We start from the raw sequence: 25729 nt of genomic DNA, 5'->3' as shown, positions 1-25729 counted from the left end.
GCATCTTCAGGTTATACCGTTGTGTTCAGCATCATTTCCAATGTTTGGCAGTGGTAAATCTACGCAGTCGCAATTCATAGCTGTGTAAAGCATTCTTAAATACACACATTACTGGTTTAATAATAATGAAAGTTGTGACCCGTCTTCAAATTTTTTGGACATTTCTGGGGGAAAGAGTAACAAAGAAGCACTGTTACAATACATGAAAATATTTGCAAAGAAAAATAAAATGCACCGCATTCATTTTGTCATTGATGTTAACTTGGAAGAAAAAAAAACATTACCTTATTCACAACGTGTTTTGAGTGCAAAGTGTTCAACTTGCACATTACAACCTCACCTGAAAATACACGCGTCCACAATTTGCAAATGGACGATGTGCTTTTATTTGGTTCGGTGGACGTTGCACGTTCACCCCCCTCTCCCGTACAGCAAATCGACTGAGCCACTGTCTCATTAGTTTCTGCTCGCACACAAGCAAACACCCACACCAGCACACCACCACCCACACACGCGCCATCACATCCGCAACGGCACTGAGCATTCCGTATGGAGATAAAACCCCTCCGTCGGTCGCAAACCTCTCCTTTCCCCCTTTCGTGCATGGAATACTCATCTACCCGACGCTGTTAACCACAGAGCCACCTCTCGTTCATATTCGCCTGTCAGAAATTATCTCGTTTCATGACTCCTGTCTTTAAAAATGCGAAGGAAGAGGACAGCCAGAATTATAATGTCACAGAGGACTGTGGAGAGGAAAGGAAAGAGGTGAGGTTTTAATATAGCTCCTTATCTCTGGCTGTGCATGGTGGGGGATCATTCAGTCGTTTTCCAATACATCAGTGGTTGCTTTCCTGGCTTTTAATCTAATTGCACATTTGCATTTATGAGAAACGCGTGAACAGTCTAGCATATATTATGATAACAGAAAAAATGCGGTTGTATATGTAAATTATGTTGTGCATCTTGATATCTATTTTAATTTCACCGTCGAGTTTATACATATGATATGATAATACTGTACTGTGTTTTAAATAGCTACAGCTTGCCTCGTGTGTGCTATGGGAAGAGTACAATGCATTTGTGGACATTGCACATGTTTATTTTTGCTTTGCTTGGTGTGGCATGTTCAGTACAATCGTCATTTATGTCATGTTAAAAGGTTTGTACTAAAAAAAAACCAGGAATATAGCATTTATTTGCAGACCAAACATTTTCAATCTGATTAGAGAGACCTTGAAAATAATGACGTGAATGTACAGTGTATGATATGAATGAATTAATTTGGCCCTTCAAGGTATAATTATGCTTATGTGTTTACGATACGCACAGAATTACAACAGTGTTTTGAACATGTTAAACATTCCCAGCTGGGCACATGCTTTGCTGACCTCACTTTATACCGCAAGAGTGCGTTATTTGAATGAGCATAACCAGCACACTTACAGCGAGTAGATGCTTATGTGCTGTGAACGTCTTTTTAAAAACGTCAAGCCAAACATCAAGGCAAGTGTCTCTGATGGACTGTGGTAGGAGGGCACTTGCAACATTGACATATAGATATGTTCGGAGACTTTTGCACAGACTCAAGTAAGCACAGTGTAAATATAGTGGGGTTATTTGGCTGAAAATGAAAATAAATGTGAACATACAATTCTGGAAATCAAATGGAAAGTGGATTAATTTGAATGTTATGTCAACATAATATTGTGTATTAAAATTGCTGTAGAATTCTTGTTTTCTAGCTGGTTATGATATAATCATTTATTTTGTTGCTTTGTCAATGTACCGACAACAGATCTTAGCTAGTGCATGATAGTTTTCAAATTCTATTCTTTGTAATATATTTAGGAAATTCAACTCAATGCACGTAATGTTGCTTATTCATAAACATTTACAGGTGGGTTCACACTGCTACGTGTTATTTTTTTTTAAGTACAGATTAGTATCTTCATTGATGTGGAAATTCTGTTCTGTAATTTGGTGTGTTGCATTTATTCGATATCAAGAAAAACTATATTTTAGGTTGTCAAGCTTTAAATGAACATGGTTAAAATAGAGGAATGAATGGTCTTCACGAGTTGAGTTTCTTGTGGCAAATATGTCTTCCACCTATCTTCATCCGCACATACTCAATATGCTCTAACTTGTGCCAGTAATTAAGGTCAAATACTCACTGCACCGTTAACAGACACCGAGGTCGTTACCTTCTGTAATTTTAATTAAAGGGAAATTCTTCAAGACCACCATGCCCTGTCCATCTAGATTTTTATGGCCACACAGCAAATGCTCTGTTGGACACATTCCCCCCCCAACACTGTTTAATTTATATTGTAATCTTCCTGGGCAGGAGGCAGACGTGAACCCATGGCCTCCCATGCATGGGAGAACAATACCACTTGGGCTTGGCAACACATTTCACACTGGAATGCCCATTCTTCTATTCAAATTTGTTCAACCAATTTCTTGGTTTAGACATTTTTGCATATAATCTTGGTGATATGTTAAAACAAGTACGAATACAATATATTTAAAACAAAAGAACATGGGATTTGTATATGTGAATGGAGAATAATGCCATCCCACTTTGATGCACATTTATAAGAGGACCGGTTTAGAATTTTAATCAGCACTCGTATTGGCTATTGGGTGCCCCATGATTCACGCTATAAAACCTCAGTGGATGTGTGTTGATGCATGCTCCTGACATTATTTATTGGGCCATAAATTTGCTTGCATGGTGTGAGTGCAAAAACAATGCAGGCTTTAAAGCATCAGTCATGGGATAGAATTACTAAATGCAGGCCCTATAAGTAAAGGTTGCAATCATTCATGTATTTATGCATTGATGTGCTTCACATTATTGCGCTTGATATTATTGCCAAAACATAGAATGCTCTATGTATACATTTAAAAAGAATATCATTGGTGTCTCATTACCGTGCCAGGACCATATACCTATGACTTACCGTACAACTACGATTTACCTTACATGAATTGTACCAATGCAAAATTATATTAATATATCGAGTCTGACGTTTATTTGGTATAACCATGTGAGATTTCAAGAGGACCCAGATAGTCTCATTTTCTCGAGCGACCTTGGTCACGAATCGTTTTGTATTACCAAACTTTTCTTTATCAAAGCACTGCAGTGAAAAATGTCTCTCATTGTAGACTTCCTACAATGAACAGATAGTATGGTATTTTTTACTGGTAGAAAGGGGAAAAAATCCCAATGAAACAGCAAAGCAAAAAATTGTTGAGAGATTATCTCCATGTTACAGTAGCACCTTTCACAATCACAACAGCACTGCTAGCCTCATTCCTGTGATAATGATGCTCTTGTCCTTGAGAAGTAATCACTTTACGCTATTATTATATGTTTATTTTACAGCAATGTTTTTCAAACTAAATATCAATTTTACCTCGGTGTGTTGAACATTTTTTAATTTGCAAATTGTGCATACCACAATACACTAATGATAGCAATGCTGTATCCGCACCTCCAATTAGCACAGTTGACTACATATGGTGCGAAAGATGTTCAACATACATTCTCATTGAAGAATCACAAGGCTCATTTTCATGTCCTGCATTGGACTGATTGACCAATTCCATTCATAAGTGTTTTGCAAAACATTGTTATAATTGTAACATAATTATTTATTGATAACGTATTACAGTTTTGTCAAATAATTGTCTTCATAGCTACCTGTAATTTTTAGCTGACTCTTGAAGAGCAGCAGGCTTACGCTCTCTGAGGTGTTTTACCACTCAGGTGTGGTGCTGCCGGTGAGTTGGTTGGCCTCTCAAGGGTGGGACTCCAGTGATTGAGTAAATGTCTTGAAAGTGTTAAATACAATTTTTTGTTATCTTACATTATCTCATGAAACCTCACACACGCTTTATCCCAGATTTATTGAAACTATATTGACATATTTATTTAATAAGTGAGGTGTTTTTAATTTGCATGATCTCACGTGCTTTCTTTTAGACTATATTTAAACAAACTAATCAAATCCATTTTGGACTGTCCCCTCCTTAGTAGGTAATTCTCATTTGTATCTATGCTACTTAGCAAAAAATAACTTGAGTCAGCGTTCAATCAATATTTAATGAGTTTCTGGATTTGTTTTACTGGCATGTTTATAATGCAAAACCGTATTTTAAAATAGATCAAACGCTTGGTTTTTTTTGTCACTGTGTGGGAAGTGTGAGAATGGTACTCTTGCACAGGCCGCGCTCGTGTTCCCTTTATTGGTACACATATAAAGGAGGATGGCCCATTGCACAGTGCTTGCTGCTTGTCCTGCAACAAGGACATCGATTAAAACAACATGATTGCAGACCCAGCGCGCAAATGCCCCACTCACATGGCTCGCAACCCCCACCAATCCTTTCAGACACACGTGTGTTTCTATCTGCGAGAACACACAGAGGGCTCTGGCAGACGACACGTCGTGTCTTCTGGCACATCGCACGTCTCAGAAATGAATCGGCCATTTGCAGTGTGGCTCTCGAGGCAAGCCACAACCGATAGATGTGTGGCTTGGTTGTAAACAAGCAGAGACCTGCAGAGTGGAGTGCGCTGCTTCTCATTAAGAATAATGCAGGCACATTTTGCTGCGTCTTATTTTTGTTGTGTTGAGACTATTTGAGTCGTGTTATTCTTTAGAAATGTAATGGGGTTCTGCACAACATGAATTTGTACCTGATGAATGTATTTGGAGAACGTGATTTTTCCGACTCTATGTATTTGCCACAGGACAGATGATATTATTTGATCACTGTGATGTTCAGCATGTTTTTCACAGTTTACATCCTGATGCGATAGCTCCTTTCATGGTCGGTACTGCAAGTACAGTTGGTATTAAACCTCTCGGCGTGACCTGTAGAAAATGATTCCTTGGCATTTTGTGTTCGAGTGAAATATTGTCGTTGTTTTCGGTGAATAGTTTTACATTTATCCAAGCAACAATAATGATATACGATTTCTAACGTCTACAATAACAAGTATTTTCTCCAGCAGTTATTTTTATATAACCGAAATAACACACCCTTTATTATCATAATAAAGTACACCCTGTAATGACTGCTTTGCTCATCGTTGTTAAAGAATAGCTCACCCGGTTGAACTCGTCTGACTGGATTTAGTGTTACATGTATTTTCATCATACCGTGTGATATTTTTACAACCCTAAACCCGGAACTACATTTGTACTCATTTACATTACACTGGGCTTATTTCTTGTACCATCTCTAATAAATCACGGCTCGTTTGTTTATGTGAAAAATGTCCGTGTGGCGTGTGAGTGTGTGGTTTTTTTGACTCTGCATTTTCAGGACCAGTTGGGTTGACGGCCGTCAGTGACCTAACACACGGGTGACGTGGCTGACGTCACGCTCCGTCTCTCCCTCTCTCTCCGCTTGTCCACGCAGGCAGGGGAGAAACACTACCACCCGAGCTGCGCACGATGCGTCAGGTGCAAGCAGATGTTCTCCGAGGGGGAAGAGATGTTCATGCAAGGTGAGCCCGATCCCTCTCGGCGTTGAGTGGCGGACACGATTCTCCCGCAATGTGGGCATGTTCTCTTTGGAATGGTGCTGATGGTACGAATAAGGGGGTTGTTTTATGTTGGTGGAAAACGTTGACATTATTTATTGTGTTGTATGTAAGGCTCTTCCATCTGGCACCCGGAGTGTAAGCGGGCAGAAAGGGCGGAGGAGAAACAAAAGGTAATACATTTTCTTTTACCAACCGTGTGGTCATGAACCGTTGTGGTCGCGTTGTGAGCAGTGTGCCTCAATGACAAAATCCCACCTGTGTCACATTTCATTAAAACGTGCAAATTACGCGGTAAATTACAGGGCTCAATATAGTATCTCACAATCCATGAGGTCATACAGCTCAACAGTGGCAACATCTGCAGAATATAGTCATCGGTGACAATTTGAATGCAAACGCCCACAACATCGCAAAGGACTTCTGACACCCAATCTGCCCTACTGTCTGGCTGTCTCTGATGCCATGTACCTTCTGCCTGTAGAAGCTCTCTCCCCAGCCTCGCTGGCGCTTCAGCCCAAAGGTTTGTCTGCTTCCACGCTGTCCGGCTGGGCCTTAATGCGTGGGTTATTTCACTGCTAATTTCCTTCACTCGCCCCATTCCTCACGTCTTAACTCACCCATCTCTTGGCTTGACAAGCAAGACACGCGACACCTACTGGATATGTTTTTTTTTCTCTCCAAGGCTCATTCTGACTTGGTCTCGTCCGCCCTCTGTGGGTGACAAGCTTGAACTTCATTATTTTTCTAATGTTGGCTACCGTATGATATTTTTTTAACGATGGTATTTACGCAACATATCACGTTAACAACTTATACGATTCTGAACGTGTTGCGAGTTCATTGCGCACATTAATACCTTTATGATAAAATAAATGCGTTCACTCCAGACAAACATTTGACCTGTATATCACAATGTTTCTAACATGGCGAGGATGGTTCTTACTCACACGTATACATCACTTGAAAATGCAATTAATTTGAGCCACATATTTTGACATGTTTTTTAAGTTCATTAAAATTCTAAGTCATCCAGCTATAAGACTGAATTAGTTTGTGTTTGAGAATATGTTCATATTTAACTGTGTTGTTTCCCGGTTTATTTAAGACACAAACTCACCTTTTTAGCAATTGATTCTCGTATTTGTGATCCTATCAGTGGACTTTAAATGTCCTGTTATATCATGTATTTTTACAGACATATCTTCACACATCTGTATAAAGGTGTATTTTGTTCAGAGCTGAGTTTTATTAATGCTATACTATGTTTAAGTGGAAAATTATGTTTGTGGTTTGGAACAATAACATATTTTTACATTTTAAGTGATGGCTGTTTATAATACCATGTAGTCTTTTATGAATTCATATTACATGATGGTGAAAAAATATTGCTTTAAAGAGTACTCAATAAGAGCAAAGGTTTTGTAAAAAGAAAATTCATATTGTCTGATCACATGAACCAGCACTATGATGTAAAACAAGTTGGTTTCAAGCTTAGCATCAAGCAAACCTGCAGAACAGTTTAATCTTCAAGCGATGCATTTCATTACGCTGTTTACAATGGATATCACCACAACTGTTACCAATAGAATTATCTTTGAAGAATATCTCTTTAACAACGTAATATCTATACACGGTTTTTTGTTTTTTATCAGTCTTTTTCTCCTTGTGATGTATGCCCATGTGGCATTAGATTTTTGTTAAATGTTATATTTCCATTCAGTGATCATTCCATTCACTTTTGTGCAGCTCATAAAAGAATGATGATGGCACGCGGCTCCGTGTAATGCAATCACTTCTCGCTGTGTGTCCCCCCAACAGCCTACCCGGTCCTCATCGGAGAGCATCTCCTCGCGACCAGGCTCCAGCCTCGGCTCTCCTGGGCACACCATATATGTGAGTCCCAGATGGCCCCTGTTGCTGTGGCAGCTTTAACGTTGGCCTGGGGCGTTAGGTCCCTTTGTAGAAAATGCTTTGAGCAGTGCAATGCCGGTACTCGATAGGGTTGCCACCTGTCCTGGTTTTCCCAGGATCGTCCTTTAGTTGAGTTAGTTGTCCTGGGAAATCTGCAAGTCCTTCCCAAGACATTCAAATGGTTGCTTGGAGTAATTTGCTTAACAATACGCCGCTCAAGATTGATGCCTTTGATGTTTTTGTATTGTTTGTTGTTGTAATGTTCTGACCGCCCCTTCTGGACATCTGTGAATAAGAGCTTTATAGCTCATCGGGTTTCTCAGTATAAATAAATATTCTGATTCTGATTGACATGCGATCATCCTCTCTTCCAGTATTGTGACGTTCTTCTCACCATGATATGTCTCGGGTTTTTTTCTTAATATATCAGAGGTGGCAATCCTAGTAGTTAAAAATGTCTGACTTCTGCATTGTGTGTGACCATTTATGCTATAATAATAATTATTGAAAATGTTGGAGTAGTGTATAAAAAATAGTATACTCACACAATGCAGTTTACAGAATGTTGCACTGATGGTATTAGCTAAGTCTCTTTGCTAGAATGTTGTAGCGCCTTGTTCCCTAATTTTCCCCTGTTTCATCCTGATCCCCTCCCCTATACCCAATGTTCCGAACCCTTTCCTGGTCTTTTACAATTCCCTCCTCGTCTTCCCTTTGATCTCCCCCCCCGTCCCCTCCTTCCCTCTTCTCCTACTTTAGGCCAAAGTGGACAATGAGATTCTGGATTACAGGAACCTGGCCGCCATCCCCAAAGTCAAAGCCATTTATGAGATCGAGCGCCCGGACATGATTACGTACGAGCCGTACTTTAGCTACGGCCTGGATGAGCGCCAGGAACGCTACAGCCTTAGCGAACGGCAGAGCGTTGGGGAGGTATGATTTAGGAAACGGAGCTACAAAATATATAAGAGAAAGCATTGGCTGATTTATAATGTGACCTGCGGCTGTTGCTTTGTGCACGCCTCTGTTGAATGAAAACACTGCTGGACCGCAGGCCACGCTGCAGCAGTACTTGTTGGAGTTTTGCAAATGCCAAAATGAGCCACAGTTGCTGCACTGGCCAAACCCAAATGTTGTGCAGAACTCATGACTCGGGGAAAAAAAAAATGTGTTCAGCGTTGCACTAACCCGACTTTGGAGTGTGGCTGGTGGGTGTACAATGGCTTGCAGATATAACTGCACCACCTCACTAATTTTTGCCGTTCTGCTTTGGTCTAACACACGTGTTCTCTGTGTCACTGCTGCCAGCTCTCCCCACGGACCATCTCTCCGACCCCGTCTTATGAGGTAAAGGGGGTTTAAACATGTTAAATTAAAAAAAACAGAATTGTACCACCTACAGTTTTGGCCAGCCTAAATATCAATTGCCTATGACCAAATCAGATTCTAGGCTGGATTGAGCCTGGACTGCTTGAATGGGTGACCACCATGCACAGACAGGTTGTTATAGGCTGCTATGGGAATACATGGTGGAAAGCAGTGCAACAAAATCTAGTGTTGTACTTCTGTGCTCCCACCTTTATGATCAAATAACCCCCCACAACCTCCACCGCATGGGTAGGCCCTCATCCAAAAATGCATTAACAAAGGGCTGTGCGTGTACAAATATCAATTGTATGTGTCGGTATGTTCATAGATACATACATTTGTGTTTGCTGGTTACTTTATCACATGATGCAACATGTTATTTGGTGCTGTTGTATAATTGTATGGTTTCTAAACCTGGCTGTGTGTCGTTTTTGTATTTGTGCATTTTTTAAAAAGTACTGGCTGGAATTCTGGTAGCTCTTATTTATACCTTAAGTATACACAATATACATGTTTGTCATCCATTTTGGCCAAGGGTTGTTGTGTGTGTCATTGTATGTAATCTTCATATTTACATACATAGTGCATATATGGTATAGTAAGCGAGTGTATATTTCATGTACAGTACAATATATGCATTTGTTTTCAAGCTTATTTTTATTGGTTTAAATAATAGGGGCATAGATTATGATGCCCGCTGACTAATGAGAGCCAATTCTCACGTATTGGCAGCCTGACATTTATTGGGTTGAAGATTAATGTGTACATGTAAAATAACACAATTGACTAGTGAATGTGTCGGCGTAAATGCAAATGCCGTAAATATTTTTTTAATTAAAATTGCTAATCACAGTGCACAGCCCTTTGTCAACCCACTTCTGAATGATTGCCTCCCCATGCCTTTCGGTCATGAACTTATTGGACGATACTTCACTCCGCGAGTCATTGTGGCTTGGTGAAGGTAGAGCACCCAAGGCCGATTCGGACATCACTGCTACTTGTTAACCGTGGCCAGGACTCAAACTCGGGTCGCTGGGTGCATAGCGCAGTGCAATAAACCACCGCTGCTTAAACAACTAAAATATACTTAGTTTTCTCTGAACATATTGTATCAATTTCAAAATTGTAATGCAGTCCAAATAAATGTTTGTGTCCGTTTACAATCACGCGTGTACATTTGTTGATGTTTTCCCCGTAGGTTAAGCTCACGCATTACGAACCGCGTTGTGTCCTTGCAGAGCTACCAGGACGGGAGGGAGCGCGGTGAGCGCCGCCTGAGCCAGAGCTCGGGCAACGCCTCCCACTTTGCCCGCCACAACTACGTGCCGCCCACCGCACGCTCCCCGCAGCACTTCCACCGCCCAGGTGAGCCTCGCGGTCTCTCTCGCCAAGGCGTGCTTTGCCCGACTCTTGTTTCCCTCCTCAGCTCCAGCAGAGACTCTGTGTGCTGAGCTGCCAGCCTCCCCCCCGGACCCCCCCCCCCCCGGACCCCCCCCACCCTTCCACAAAGTGAAGTTTTCGTAGCAGTGGTTACGTAGGTGGTGTCCTCGCCCTCCCCTCAACAGGGGGGGGGGGGGGGATTGTGCAACTGTCGTCTAATCCCATACGACGTCACTGCCAGCTGCTGCCACGAGTGCCACCACCGCCTTAAGCCGCTCAGTTTTTTTGGTTTCCAGCAATGAACCCGATGCAGCTTGTGATTTTTTTTGTTTGTTAAAAAAATATATCACCCCCTCCCCCCCCACACATATATTTATTTTTGGGTACTTACGAAAGCATAACCACTTACATTGTGCTCAGCATGTCAATTTTAGATGATGTATGTGAAGCATTGGTTGATTTATAAATCACATTGTACTGTAATACCCCATCCTAATAACTAAAAACACATTGTGCCTCACATTTACCAAGGGAAATCAAGGGTTATTTCTAATTTGAGTCATTTCCAGCTTCTTCATAAGTCATTTTAAGCCTCTCAATAAGTAATTTCCAGCCTTTGTTTCGCTATAAAAGAGGATTTAAAATCATGAAAAAGATGCTTTGCATATTTCGACTCTTCTGCTTTATATTTAGCAAAGCAATTTAAATAAAGACCGCAGAATCATGCTTATCTCTTTCTTGTCCCGTGCACACGCATGGTCATCGCTTGCAGAGTCGCTGTCATCCGGTGTGCCTCGCTCACAGTCACGTACTGTTAGTAGCAACACTGACTCCACCACCACCATCAATAGCCGCCCCGTTTCCCCCAACAAACACAACTATGTGCCCAATATCAAAGGTAAGGGGAGGAGGTTTCTGGCATTGGTTGCCCCCCCCCACCCCCGCACGCAATGTTCAACTCATCCCCCCGAGTGGCTCTAATTGAAAGTTTTGCTGTGTCTGAGCTTTCGGTGTAATTTCAGTTTTGCACACACACTTGCAGTGGCGATGTGTATTTATACTAAACTCTAGGCGTGATGGAAGGGGAAGCAAATGCAGTACAATGCAGTTGCTTTTCGAATGGCATTTGCAGTCTGTGTAATGCAATGCATGTGCTACCCTTTTTAGGGTGTCTGCACACAAGTTGTAAACAAACACTTGGTCACACGCCTGCCATTTAAACGAAAAGCATGAGTGCCCAGCTTTATCCCTGTGCAGATATATCCCGCATGAGTTTACTTAACTGTTCAATGCCTGACACGTTGTGTTAACGATCTTCAATTCGCTTGTTTTAGATTATTCAACAATTATATTATTTTTATGGACTCATTTGAGGCCAATTTGTATATACCAATATCAAGTTTTAATCTTGAAATATTTTAAACAATACAAATATAAATAACAAAATACATGATCAAATCCAAATTTAGCCTCATTACTATTTAACATTTTTTAAAAGATTTGTTTTGCTCTTTCTTGAGGTGAGTTATTGCACCGTACGTAGTCTCTTTCCTCATTATACCCTCAACACAAACACCCTGTTTCAATTTCCAACCTGAAACATTGTCACTTGGCTGGATTGTTTATTGAATAGATTAGACTGAAATGAGCAGTGCTGCGCTGTTGATAAGCACTAGGGAACGCAAAAAAAAAACTTTCACAAAAAAACAACCCCTCGTTAATAGCACTTCTGTGATCTTTTGGAACACTGGAAATGAGCAACTGGAGAAGAGACCCCCTTTCTCTGAATTCGTTTCTGCTTAACTAACATCTTGCAGCGGCCTTTGACATTATTTGCATGCTTTTTTCCTCTCCCTCCTTTTTCAAAACTTGACTCCGTTATTGTTTGATTTCCGTTGCGTTGGCGATTTTTTTCCCCCCCTTTACCTTCTCATTTGCTTCCTGTGCTGTCGATGCCGAAGGGCCAGACTCAATGAGTGGGCGGAATTCACCATTCCCCTTCTGGTCCGAAAGCCGGCCCCAAACTCCGACACTGTCTCAGGCTCCCAAACACTTTCACGTTCCAGGTAGGGCCAACTACTGCAGGGCCTGATGGGGGGGGGGGGAAAGAGAGAGAGAGAGAGTCATCTCTGTGTTCAAACTTCAGGGTTCCATTCATCGCCGCCAAGCACATGTGCATCTGTCTTTTCATTTCTGCAAATGACCAAAGGCTTAAAGAGTTGCTTTTGGATCAAGTCAAAAAGGGCTAATAAATATGAATCTGCGAGCACCATGTTATCCAGATGTCTGTCATCAGATTCATAAAAACTCGACCCCAACCACAACTGACGACGGCTTGTTCCATTTGTGTTATAACTTCCATTTTAATAGTGTTTTGTGATGTTTCTTGTGCACTTTTATAATATTGGAATGGCAGTCCAGTGTAAATGAAAGAACACTTCTTGCAACACATTACATCCATTGATGTCGCTCTGGTCTTGTGGTTTGTTGCATGTTTTCTCTTTAGATAATTCATTCAATTGAATAAGTTTTAGCTTTCAATTTCGTATAAATTCTATTGTTGAGTGAGTTTTCCAACAATAACTGTACATCAATGCAATGTACAACGACGTTAAAACATATTGATTGTGTTTGCAAATTTGTTTAGCTTTTCTGATTGTGTGCAAATATAAATACTATTTATTATTATTTCAGTTGGAAATTGTATTTATTACTCGCCCTTCCAAGAGCAATGCTTGGTGTACTTTATTAAACGTACTTGATTTATCTTCACAGATGCTTCACTTAATATCTACAAAAAGCCTCCAATCTACAAACAACACGGTAAAGCTTTAACCTGTTCGACATTGAATAATGATGGTTGATGGTAGTGTGTTTTTTTTAATGAAAATTTACCAATCTTTCCAAATTGTCTTACTCAAATAAACTGTTTAATAATTGCATGGTCTATATTGTCGGAATGTTTTTGCTGAGATATCATGAGTTGATTTCATTTTAATACCAGGTATTGGTTGTTGCACTGTGTGTGTGTGTGTAAAATATGATTGCTTTCGGGTTGCATTTCACTTTTTATTTTGACTTTCTACTTTCTTTTTGTTTTTGTTTGTGTTGTCTCACATAATTCTAAACAATTAACTGGCTGCTAACCTCTCTGATCATCATTTTTCAAAGTAAGTATGGGTTGCTCCTAATAATACTGATTTTTTAAAAATATTAAACAACTCTTAAAGTTTTTGGTTTCCTCATTTTATAAAAATGCGTAGTTCTATTATCCACGCCATTTAATACAGTTACATTTGTTATGCTCATTTTCTTGTAGTTTTTTACATATAAAATCTGCTGTATTTAATTAATGATAATAAAATGCATCATAAGATTATTAGCAACATATCCATTCACAGATATGATTGACTTATTTGGCATAAAAGTGCATGAAGATCAAACGGTGCTTTATTTTAGAGTCATGCTTGTAATAGTCACAATAATATATCCAAATGCGTGACCAGCGCACTAAAGCGTGCATTTTCTGAGCTTGAGATTTTTTTCTCCCCAAATCACACAGATCCAGCTGCGATCGCTGCAAAGCGTAAGACAAGCGAGGAAATTATACAGTCGGCCAAGTTCCCGGCAGCGCAGGCCCCCGATCCTGAGGTCCCTGCCAAAATTGAGAGCGAGCACTGGCCGTGTCCACCATCCACCGCCTCCCTTGGTACGTACACCCGCAGCACCTATCAGCGTCGCCTCCTGTCCTGGTTTTCCCATCATCGTCCTCTTTTTTTTTTTTAGGCAGTTGGTCTGGGAGATTTGTAAGGTTTCTTTGGACATTAACTATACCTGGTTTTGTCAGTTTTATCATAGTCCATTTACTTGTAGTTCTCCACTCTTCAGATATTGTGAGATGTTCTTATTCTCATGGCTGTCCCGTTTTTTTGTACGTCAGAGGTGGTAACTCTGAGCACAGTATGGCAGGTGCGTGCCAACACAAGTCTGTACATTTTCACGTATGGTTACACAATGTACATCGTACTGCACATGAGCCATAAACCAAACCAGCTTCTCCATGCATCACTGATACTAGCATAACATCAAAGAGACACTCGTGGAAGATTAACAGAAACTGTCTGTGTGCACGTGCTTATGTGGGGGTGGCAGGGCAAAGGGAGGAAGATGAGGGGGGAGTTATTGCAGAGTGTTAGCAGAGTGGTGCAGAAGTTAACACAGAGCTACACAACTTGGTAACTTGGGTTCGATTCCTGGCCATGAACAATGTCAGTGGCAAGTAGTATTAGGACTTGTCTTGGGCCTCCCCTAGGTCGACTCGGTCTTAATTGAGTACTTGGTGGATTGTGAAAGCATTAGCACTGGGGAGAGAATGGTGGTCCGGGTGGTGTTTGGTAAAGGTCATTCCGGCATTAATAGATGCTTGCTATCACCCCTTGCCCGTATAATCTATAAGGCTAAGTGGAGTATCTTTGTTTCTGAATGTGTGCAAAGGTTCAGAATGGAGAAAGAAATCCCCTTCCTTGCCCAGCATGGACGATGAAGAGAAACAGAAGCGAAAGCAGCTACAAGGGCAGGAGCTGGGCAAGGTAACCTTGTCACTTTCGGTGCCTTGACAAAATCTCGCCCAGAGGCCAATAACAACTTTGCTGTTGCCCTCCTATACTCTTTGGTTCTTTCGGTAAAGTCACGTTGGTATAAAATATAAATTAAATCACGACGTTTTGATTGCAACAATAGCAATCATCATCAGGTGTGAAAACTACAGCAATAATTTTTTTTAGCTTCAGCTAAACATTTTCTTGCTGTAGTTATATTTTATACCTACGTGACTTTATCGAAAGAACCAAAGAGTATGGATCCCTGCAGTCACGAAAACTTCAAATCTATAATGAAGTTGCCCTCCTGTCAACTCGCATGTTTCACCTTCACGTGTCAGCGTCAAGGGTAAAGCTTTGAAGTGTATTGTGTCGGTGTGTGTTTCAGGTGCAGTCAGGCTTAGGCAAGCTGATTCTGAAGGAAGATAAGGAGGGCCAGGGAGTTGATATACAGGACGGCTTGTTGGTATCGCGCAGTCCCACTGCCGGCAGCAGGCTGTCACCTCTCGGCAAGCGCCACGACACCTCCCTCAATGCCTGTGAGTTTGACGAACTGTAATCAATAATCGTCTCTTCTTAGCCGCGATGCTGTTAGGGAAAGTAAAATGCGTGTGAAGAATATGGTTGCCACCAGTCCTGTTTTCCCCAGGATCATCCTCTATTTTGAGGAAAATCTGTCCCCAGGTCATTAACATTTCTTAGTTTTTTGTCGGTTGCATAATAATACACCGCTCGATAATGTATTTGTGTAGTTATTGCCTCTTCCGGTCTTGAGAGATACTTGTCTTCCCATGAAATCGTCCTGATTTTTGTTCATCCCAGGTGTCACTCCTTGCAAACGAGCAGTATACATACAACTATTTTCATGTTTTTCCCATATATAAGCTGTGCTACATCTAATACCGTTTAATTGTTTTAACAGTTCTGTAAATAATATGTAATGTTGTTGGTGTGCCTGAAATTAGTTTTGTTACATTTATACACTCTTTAACTGGCCACAGCACACATGCTGTAGGACAAAAAAAATATGGTGTGTAACATAATTCCTTGTATGTATGAATGTACGTACACTTATAAAGTCTGGTTTACATCTACTTAATGGTTTTTTTTCTTAAAACAAATTTTCCATCATTGTCGCAGTTGTCCGAGGTTTTCTCTGTTGGTCACCTGTAATGTGTGTGAAACTCAAATGTATTCTCTGTGTTGGAACTGTTTTGTAAGCACCCACACGGACAGTGCAGCCTTCTGGGGAAGCTGGTAGGTTCACAGCACATGTAGTTGTGTAGATCATAGATGCGTTGCTTAACAGCTCATGAAAAGAAACACACACACGGGTGTTTATTTTGTACCTGTTGAGTTAGTCCCAACTAGGGCGGGATTCACAATTACGCGTTTGTGCTTTTAGTGATTGCCCTCTTGTGGCAGAGTAGCGCATTGAGCAACATGTGCCCTTGGAAATGACCTGACTGAGCACATCTTCAGCAGTCCTTTTTCCCAATGAAAGGTGGGATGTCTCTGGAACATAAAATATTGTTAAGCTCTCCAAATAGTTTTTTGGCTTGTACTGCAGTTCAACATTATGTCCCAGAATTTCTAGAAGTATGCGGCACGTGGAATGAAACGTAAGACATCGTACCGAATAATCCAAAAAGCACATCAGAGAGCTTTGCAGCCTAACCACGAAAACCGACACAGTAAATAAATTTCGTTTTGTTGTTGTTTAAAGTACTGGAGAATACCTGAAAATATTTAAAGGCTTTTGGAAAAGTCCATTCCACTGAGGACCCCCACAGCTCAGTGCCAAGGGCACAGCATTGGAGGCTTTGAACCCCCCTGCATTTGTCCCCACTATCCTTCCCCTCATCATGTTGTCTGCTTCCTCGCCTATGTGCCCACTGTAGACCCCTCCAAGACCGCATCCCTTCCGGGCTACGGCACAAACGGAATTCAGAGGGTAAGGACAACAGCTCGGGAGGCCTCGCGTTCATCTGTGCCTTTTTTACTTTTTCCTACGTTTCCCCCCTGATGCTTCCTGTCATGAGTAATGAGAGCATTTGTAGGAGGTGGTAGTAGTAGTAGGTGCTGCCTATGTAATGCAAAATGTTTCTTTGTTAGACAAGATAACAATGCTGTTGTTTCCACCATTTTTTTACTTTAAGAAATTAAAGCATCCTTAGTGATGAGGAATTTTCATTTCAGGTGCAGTTATATATTTTAAAAAGCGTGTAAAATGGTCTTGGATATTATTCATAATCTAGGTTTTTGGGTCAGATCGCGTTATTTATAAATGTGTCGTAACCCTCCACCACCCGACACGGCCAAACAGTAAAAATGTGTCACGTTTTTCAAAGGACAAAATAATTCACTTCTTTAGCCCACTGGTGTGCTGTAGAGAGAATCAACAGCATTTAAAAAAAAAAGAAGTGAATTATTTTGTCCTTTGAAAAACGTGACACATTTTTTACTGTTTGGCCATGTCGGGTGGTGGAGGGTTACGACACATTTATACTGGTAGGAACGAAGTGGACCAGCCACCAATAGATTATTTCGTCCGTCCGACCGTCCGTCCGTCCGTGTAGCAACATCGCCCCCTACTGCAAACACTTGGCATGACCCTACAAAAACCTTTAGACTCAGTGAGGCTTTCCTGGCTAAACAAGTGTAACATTCCTTTATAATTCCCTCAGATAGCTTTTAATTAAAACATTTAAATTAATGAGGCTTTCCTGGCTAAACACATGTAACATTCCCTTATAATTCCCTGAGATAGCTTTTAATTAAAACTTTGAAAGTAAAAAATTATATCGTCCGTCCGTCCGTCCGATGTCCGATTACGTGTAGCAACATCGCTCCCTACTGAAAACACTTGCCATGACCCTACAAAAACCTTTAGACTCAGTGAGGCTTTCCTGGCTAAACAAGTGTAACATTCCCTTATAATTCCCTGAGATAGCTTTTAATTAAAACTTTGAAATAAAAAAATAACTCACAGCGCCCTAAAGCCTACAGCTAGGCCTAAAGCCTCGAAGTACGTCTATCACTCTCCCTTCGTATCGTACCACCGCGTGTGTGCAAGGGAGTTAATGTTTAACAATGTTACATTCCCTGATGCTTTTAAATAGAAACATTTAAATTTAAAGCTTTTACTTAAATAATAAAAACATTTAATTTTTAAATTAACTCACGGCGGCCTAAAGCCTACAGCTAGGCCTAAAGCCTAGAACTAGGCCTCAACCTCTCCCTTCGTATCGTACCCCCGCGTGTGTGAAAGGGAGTTAATGTTTTACAATGTTACATTCCCTGATGTTTTTAAATAGAAACATTTACATTTAAAGCTTTTACATGAATAATTAAAACATTTCAATTACAAATTAACTCACAGCGGCCTAACGCCTACAGCTAGGCCTAAAGCCTAGAACTAGGCCTCACTCTCCCTTCGTATCGTCCGATTCGGTGTAGCAACATCGCCCCCTACTGCAAACACTTGGCAGGACCCTACAAAAACCTTTAGACTCAGTGGGGCTTTTCTGGCTAAACAAGTGTAATAATACATTATGTTTATATTCTTTGGTTATTCGTTCCTACCAGCCCACCCCGCAGGGTCCTGTTAGATAACGCGATCTGACCCAAAAACCTATATTATGAATTACAATGTCTGTTTTAAGACTTATTTCAAGGCTATCTTGATGCTGTTATTTGTGCATGCCCACTCTGTTAAACGTACTTGGTGTTGTAATTGGTTGTCACGTGCATGTCCTGCTGCTATCGCATCTCGCTTGGGTTTGGCTCGTCAGGCCTAGCTGCACTCAACTACTTTGAGTTTGGACAGGTAAAGTATTGAAATAATGCGCAGTTCATTTACCAATAGAGAGTATAACAATTTAATCCCTTAGAAATGTAATACGGACACTTAAGTGTTTGCTATTTCAGTTATTCCCCCCTGATGAGAAGTCTCTCTTAAAGTTGCCCTTCTCCACTCATTCCTGTCCTGGGCCATCTCCACATCCACTGCAGAGTCATTTATGTCTATATGTATGCTGAACTTGTATTCGATTGGGTCTTTCGGTAAAGTCACGTAGATAGGTTCAAAGAAAATAACAAAAAACTATGACGATTCGATCGCGACACAAGCGTTCGTCATCAGGGAGATGATGAAGGCTTGTGTTGCGATCAAAACCTCATAGATTTTTTTTTTCTTTGAACCTATCTACGTGACTTTACCGAAAGACCCAAAGAATATTAATTCCTGCAGTCACGAAAGCTTTAAGTCAAGATTTATGTTGAACTTTCGCATTGTACGAAGTCAACTGTGCTAATCAGAGGTGCGGGGAAAGGACAACAACTAAACACAAAACGCAACTCTAAAGAAATTCGTTTTCAATCTGGATTTAAAAGTGCATAGCTCCATTGGTTTCCTTCATCATGGCTCACCACTTCGAACCACCGCCTTCTTCTAGACTTTCCTCTTGGGCTTTGATCACCTTTCTTCCGATGGGGGTTTCCTCTCCTTAATTTATGTCCTCATCATCCAAGTTAACTTTTTAGCTGCCGTCAGACGGGTACCATTCTTGCCTTATTCCTTGTCTCTTCTCGGATACAATGCATTGTTTAGTAATGCAGTGTGTCATGTAATTTCTTAATTTTAGTTTTTTTGTGTTTTTGCAGCATCAGTCAATGGACTTCACTCAGTATGGATCCAACAACTTTAGTGACAGCTGGGGAACCAGAGGCAAGCATGTGTCTTCTTTTGTATATTTTTATGCAATTGTGGATAAAATGAAGTTTCATAACCCAAACCTTTGTTAATGTTCTGTTATTTATTATTTAGTTGTGCATTCCCCACATGTGAATGTATAATGTAACATTACATATTTTGTTTTGTTTTTTTCCATGTTGTTCAACTACAGAATATAAGGTAAGATTATCGTTTAATGTCATTCAGTTAGAATGCATCATCGCTGCATTTTCTCTTCTGACATGTTCCTTTCACAGCTTTTCCTAAATATGTTTCTTTTGGTCTGTTCACTTAAGGTGAACCCATGGAGCTATATGCAGTGGGCATGCTTTCTATAGCATGCAAGTGTGTGCAAAAAAACTTAATTTTAAAACACCAGTGGCAATAATTATCATTGCCTAACAGCATTCCATGGGATAATGTTAAGTGGAAAAGACCTTTCAATGCTTTCCGTTTCTTTGGCATTCTATTTATGATTTTGCAAATGAACATATATTTGGTTTGGAAACCTGGCTCAGGTTCACCAATCCTTAAGGCATTGCAGAATGCAATATTCATGCATGGCCTTTGCATTTCATGGGAGAATATTTTTGACCTTTTCTTTTCATGGCTGTATCTAGAATCCCAAGTTCACTTGGGTCCAAAATATTAATGTCATGTCTAAACTGTCATGACAAATTGGATTATAATCTGATGTTGGCGTCACTTCTGTGTGATCACTCGGCAGAGCAAGATGGTGTACTCAAAGCTAGCTACAGCCATAATTATAATAATTGTTGTCATTTGTTGTGTCTGCTCGACTGCTGCTCTGCTCCCCTGCTGCACGTGGCTTTGTCTTGTCTTCCTGTAGCCAGTGCATGCTGGTGTCATGCATGTGCCCAGAATGGAGAAAGGTGTTTCCATGCCTTCTCTGTTAGCGCACAAGGTAGGCGCAGCATCTGTATTGCGCACCCTCCCTCATTGGTGTAAAGTATTGTAATGTGCTCAGATGACCAAGCTATGCTATTTGTTGGGTGTGGGTTCATTGGTTATTAATAATACAGTTTTGCTAAATAAAAAAAAGTGATTGTATATTTTTTTGCACTCCAGTATTGCACAGAATATTTATTCATTTCAGTTTTAAAAAATCCTTGGTTACTAATCTCAACATTTATGGTAACTTTACACCAATGAATGCATCTTCTTGCTATTTATTTATTTATTGGCTTGGTGGTCGGTAGTTGCCTGTTAGTGGGAGTGTTACATGTATTACTTTAATCATTTAAGGAATGAGTGTTTGAAGTTCTTAACAATTTCGTAAAAGTCAGTATTCAATTTTCATGATGTGGAATAGATGAGGAAATGTACAAGTGTGCCTTTAATTATTGAGCATGTTTTGGTTAACTTTCAAAAACAATCATGGAAAAACATGGGTGATATGCAGTGTGAATGTGCTGAATTCATATTATCAGAGCTCCGGTGGATGTTGATGACTCACATAATAAACGTTCTACCATAGGTGTATCCATATGAGGCACTCCTCGTGACCAACAGAGTGCGCTCCAAGCTACCCAGAGATGTGGATCGTGCCCGCCTAGAGGTAATACTACATATTTTCTCTGGAAAGTGCAGTACTCCGGCAAACAGGAAAGATGGTGCAATTGTTCATGAAATGGTGTGTGTTTGTGTAATATATCTGTATAAATAGAGACCTTAATCTGTGTCTCAAAAACCTCTCGGGTATTTCCTGACAGGGTAGAAAGCTGAAATTTGGTACTAGGTAGCTGTTAGGACACAAACTACAGGAGACAATCTGAAAATGGGAGATTGTTCATTTTAAAGCCCCCAAATCTAAATTTTAAGTGCCACAAAAACATTCAGAAACCGTTCAAAATATAAGATTGTGTTTTTTTGTTTGATAGAGCTTTAAACAGCATAAAGTGAGAACCATTGTTCTATTTTTTATTGTTTTTGAGATATTTTGGATTCAAGCGGTTTTTAAGGAAAAAATATGCATTTTATGATGTTCAATCTGAATACTTTAAAAAAGGTAAAAGATAGAAGCTTCCCCTCAGAGTATTAAGTTCAATCATGTTTGTTCTTTCTAATAAAAACAATTATGGAATATTTACATTGAGCGGTTCATAGGACGATCAGTACATTAATTTGACTAAAGGTTATGATTTATGAAAATAAGCATTTTTTTTTCTCACAATATTTTAATCATCTCCCTTTCATCATAATCAGTCATAGTCAATCCAGTGCTGGAAGAAGGCTTCCTCAGCCCACTACCATCTATCACATTCCTGTCACTATTTAGAAGAAGATGAATATTGTTCATTAATCTTAAAAAATGTGACACAGACGTGTTTCCATTATTTTTTATGTTCTCTTTATAGCGCCACCTGTCCCCAGAAGAGTTTGACAACATCTTTGGGATGACCATCCAGGAGTTTGATCGCCTGGCCCTCTGGAAGAAGAATGACCTCAAGAAAAAGGCCCGTCTGTTCTAACACAGCAGAGTCTTCGAGGAAGCAGAATCGGTCACAAGTAATAGCTTTTGGCGCGGTGGTCATAAATTTATTTAATCACCAGGGATGACACTCCATGCTGCACATTGCTAAAAAAAATAGCCAAACACTATGATGAGACTACATATAAAGGATAAAATAGTACATAGATAATTACAACACACACATAGGACGACTTTGGATTTAGACCAAGTGACTTGTTATTTGGTAAAATGATAATTGCATGAAAGACATAGAGATATTTAGGAATCGTATGTAGCAACTGCACACATTTACAGTCGAGGAAGCAATTTGTGTGATGTTAAATACTATAATATGCTTCCACGACTTACATGAAAAGATGCAGTTACTGAAGGGATGTACTCCCATATACATGTTCAAGGAGTACACACAGTGGATCGATGCGAGTGCATTCGGCTGTAAGGAATAATGTAGAAGGTGTTCAGTGTATGACTATGTTATACAAAGGTTAAGCATTCTGTAATATTGCCACAACGCTCACTCACATTGCCAAGGCATCTCACTGTGATAGTGCTGCAATTGAAGCTTTACCAGGACACTTAGCAGTTCATAGCGGCGACGGCGAATATTCACACGACACCTATAGGTGTAGTAATGACCTGTTTGCCTTTAGCTGCTGTCTAGAGATGGTGTTGTCACCTGCTGTCCGTTAGACTAACGAGCTACAACAGCTAAATGCTTTGCTGCAGTTTTAAGCAGATCTAGCTTCTGTTTTATTTTGTAAGCATAGAATAGACTCAACATGTGATCTTTAGGGATGAAAACTTAGCATACACTTATACCGATGAGTGACTATATGATGTGTTATATGAAGTTGATGTTACATATATAAATTTAATCATGTTCTGGCTTTCATTAATGTAGCCTGACTTGCCACAATAAGCAGCCTGTAGTCAGCTTTGATGTATTTCACAAAGCTACACTTCAGTATTTGGACTAAGTGCTTAGTGTAGCATATCTTATTACATCATAAAAACACCCACAATTAACATACCCTTATTTAAACGTGTACACCTTAATATTATCATGTGAAGCAGAATTTAACCACGACATTTGACGAGTCTAAAGTTACACTGGAAACTGTACAGAATACAATACACAAGCAGTCTGCAAAGAGCCAACTAAATGTAAGATTGTCACTTCTAGCTTCAACTTTCTTTATTCATGCTCATCAAATAAAATGAATTTGTGTGGTTGAAAGTATTGGTAAAGATTATTTATAATTGTCTCCTTTTAATTTTAACTCTTGGAATTATTCTACTGTAGTTACGAGATTGTGATAAATACATTATTATTTCTCCATTTTACTTTGTTAATAATTATGTTAATGACAATCATATTTTGACACAGTTGGTCATGCGTTTAATATTGTACCAACTTTTTGGCAACAGAAATAATATATTTTAAAAAGAAATGATATTGACTTTTCATTATGAAACAATCAATTTCTAAGGGAATGTCTATATTAAAATTCAATATTTTCCTTTTTAAAAATCTAAATTTACCAAAAAACACATTTCCACTGAACAAATTTTAATGTATTTTGTGCTCACTTTTTCAGTAGCTTTTTAGAGTTTTGAAATGTACAAATTGTATTTTATTAAGCACAAAATGACGAGAACTTGCTCTGTTTCATAGTGAAAGTCAATAGTTACTTAACATCACCATACACAACCATACTTATTTTAAAGCCCGATGTTTCATTTGGTATATCGTGGAGTGCGATATGTCGTAGTGATAATGCTTTCTGTGCCTGCTTTGCTGTTATAGGACAAAAAAATGCCTCACAAATCACCACCATTAACTTGTTTTCTCTTTTTTAAGACAGTTATTAGCCAATGTATTTTTAACAAAGATTAACCATTTGTGACATTTTATGAAATAAGAATGTATTACCCCTAATGAAGTTCTAATTTCTTAGGAATACTGTATGCATAATTATTATGATAATATATTATCTAGAAATTTAGTTTCTTGCTAAAAACAAGGGCATTTAAATGTTTGCCAAAGTAGTTATGATGCATATCACATATTCTTTGCTAATATGGCAGAGTAATAGTGCACATTTAAAATGCATTAATAAAAACAAAAAAATGCTTACACAGTACAGTAATAGTAAAACGACAGGATGGTAAGATAGGAAGCGTATATGCTTAAACGTAAAGACCGTGTGTCGTTCATTTTAATCCCAGTGTTTAGCTTGCATTGCCTGTGCGCGGAATTGGCACTAACGTTGAGCCACAGGGACCGTACGTTCAGGAACCTGTAGCAGCGCCGAGGTGCTGCAGTGCTTTACGTGTATTGGTGTACAGAAGTGGCCATTTGCTACAGCAGATTTTGCTTTCAGTAGCCCTCGCTTAGAATGGCTTTTGCTCCAACGTTTGCCATGCAGCAAGACTTGTGTGTCATTGTGGAAACTGGCTTGACCCCTGTCAGCCTATCAAAGGTGCATTCTTCTTCCCTATGCACGAGCTTAATTCTCATCCTAAGAACTGTGTCGTCACCTTTTTGTTTCTGTCCCTATCGAAGTGTGTGCCATTGCTTGTAGAATAAACAATAAAGATTCTGGACTGCTCATCTTGTTCATCTCAAACAGTTTGATTGTAAAGTATATTCAAAACCCCTTTGGCTGTAATATCAGCTTGCTTACCTGCTTTGGATGTGCCTATTGTTTCATTCTTTTTTCTGTATAGTGGCTAGCCATGTAGTTGTGGAAGTTTTTCTCATTGTTTCAAATTCCTGAAGCTCAACACAGCATGAAACAGTTTGTTGTGAAAATTTTTCGGAATTTGGTCAAATGTAAATGTTAATAGTCTCAATAATCATTGATATTTTCATTAATTTTAGAGTTTATCCCACACTAATTGTCGTAAGTGTCCAATGCGTGTTCTGTGATAATGCTCTATCTCTTGCATCAAATTTAATTGTGCAACCACCTCCCAGCTCACCTGCAATTTCCAGCATTTCTTTAATATACTTCAAAAGGAGAATGTTTTTTGCATCGCTTCAAATTGCACGTCTGTCGGCACTGCAGACCTGTTTTCGGAGCTTTTGGTGTATGTTTTCATGTTTGGAGCGGCTGGCTTAGAAACGCAATGCCTTGTTGCAAATATTGGATAACATTAAAACAGTATTTTTCTTTTTTTTCCAATACAGTAGTACCTGTACCAGAAATGTTTGGAAAAAAATATCAATGGGTTATTTAAGAACAAAAAATAAAGTACAGCTACTGTTTGAGTCGGGCTATGATTATGAACATGATACATTGAATGACATGAAAACATTGTGTTATATTGGCAGACCTCGTGGAAATTCAAAGCGTGAATGGTTTCATTCATTACTATTAACTGGTTACCCCAAGTCATCTGCCAAATAGTTATGATGTAGCCACGAGCAATTGCATTCATCATCGGCCATGATTTATCCACTGCTGGATGAAGGCCTTCCAAAGCCAGCATCGCCATCTGGCACAGTTTCGCAATGCAACAATCCATCTGCACGCAAGCTGATTCATCGTTCCAACTCTGGCCGGGCGTGTTCCTTTTGGCTGCCAGTCCTTTGTGAGTCTTCACCACCAACTTTATTCCCTTCAAACAATTACGTTAGTGGCCTTGTGCTATTCAGTTAATTTTTCCTC

The 25729-nt window shown here is 39.8% G+C and overlaps 1 protein-coding gene across 7 annotated transcripts in view; it reads left to right on the top strand.

Annotated features, from left to right (window-relative positions):
- Nucleotides 1-24667, top strand: part of LOC144935107 (actin-binding LIM protein 1-like) — a 92180-nt gene extending 67513 nt beyond the window's left edge. For 4 of the 7 annotated variants that reach the window (XM_078861513.1, XM_078861514.1, XM_078861511.1 and 1 more), the window contains 13 exons: nt 5443-5530; nt 5681-5739; nt 7388-7462; nt 8240-8413; nt 8789-8827; nt 10087-10213; nt 13004-13051; nt 13791-13937; nt 14723-14817; nt 15215-15365; nt 16048-16083; nt 16728-16780; nt 19492-19647. In XM_078861513.1, the coding sequence (XP_078717639.1) occupies nt 5443-5530; nt 5681-5739; nt 7388-7462; nt 8240-8413; nt 8789-8827; nt 10087-10213; nt 13004-13051; nt 13791-13937; nt 14723-14817; nt 15215-15365; nt 16048-16083; nt 16728-16780; nt 19492-19632 (1233 nt within the window). In that variant the 3' untranslated portion in view covers nt 19633-19647. Of the gene's footprint in view, nt 1-5442; nt 5531-5680; nt 5740-7387; nt 7463-8239; nt 8414-8788; nt 8828-10086; nt 10214-11000; nt 11127-12189; nt 12295-13003; nt 13052-13790; nt 13938-14722; nt 14818-15214; nt 15366-16047; nt 16084-16727; nt 16781-19491; nt 19648-19733; nt 19742-21059; nt 21141-21939 lie in introns of those variants that run through there. The other 3 variants (XM_078861515.1, XM_078861510.1, XM_078861512.1) reach the window with 3 other exon arrangements.
- The last annotated feature ends 1062 nt before the right edge of the window (nt 24668-25729 follow it).

This window comes from Lampetra fluviatilis, chromosome 12 (genome assembly GCF_964198595.1).
Source record: "Lampetra fluviatilis chromosome 12, kcLamFluv1.1, whole genome shotgun sequence".
NCBI classification, from domain to species: Eukaryota; Metazoa; Chordata; class Hyperoartia; order Petromyzontiformes; family Petromyzontidae; genus Lampetra; species Lampetra fluviatilis.
The sequence above is the reverse complement of the archived record's forward strand: the minus strand, read 5'-3'. Positions and strand labels throughout refer to the sequence as shown.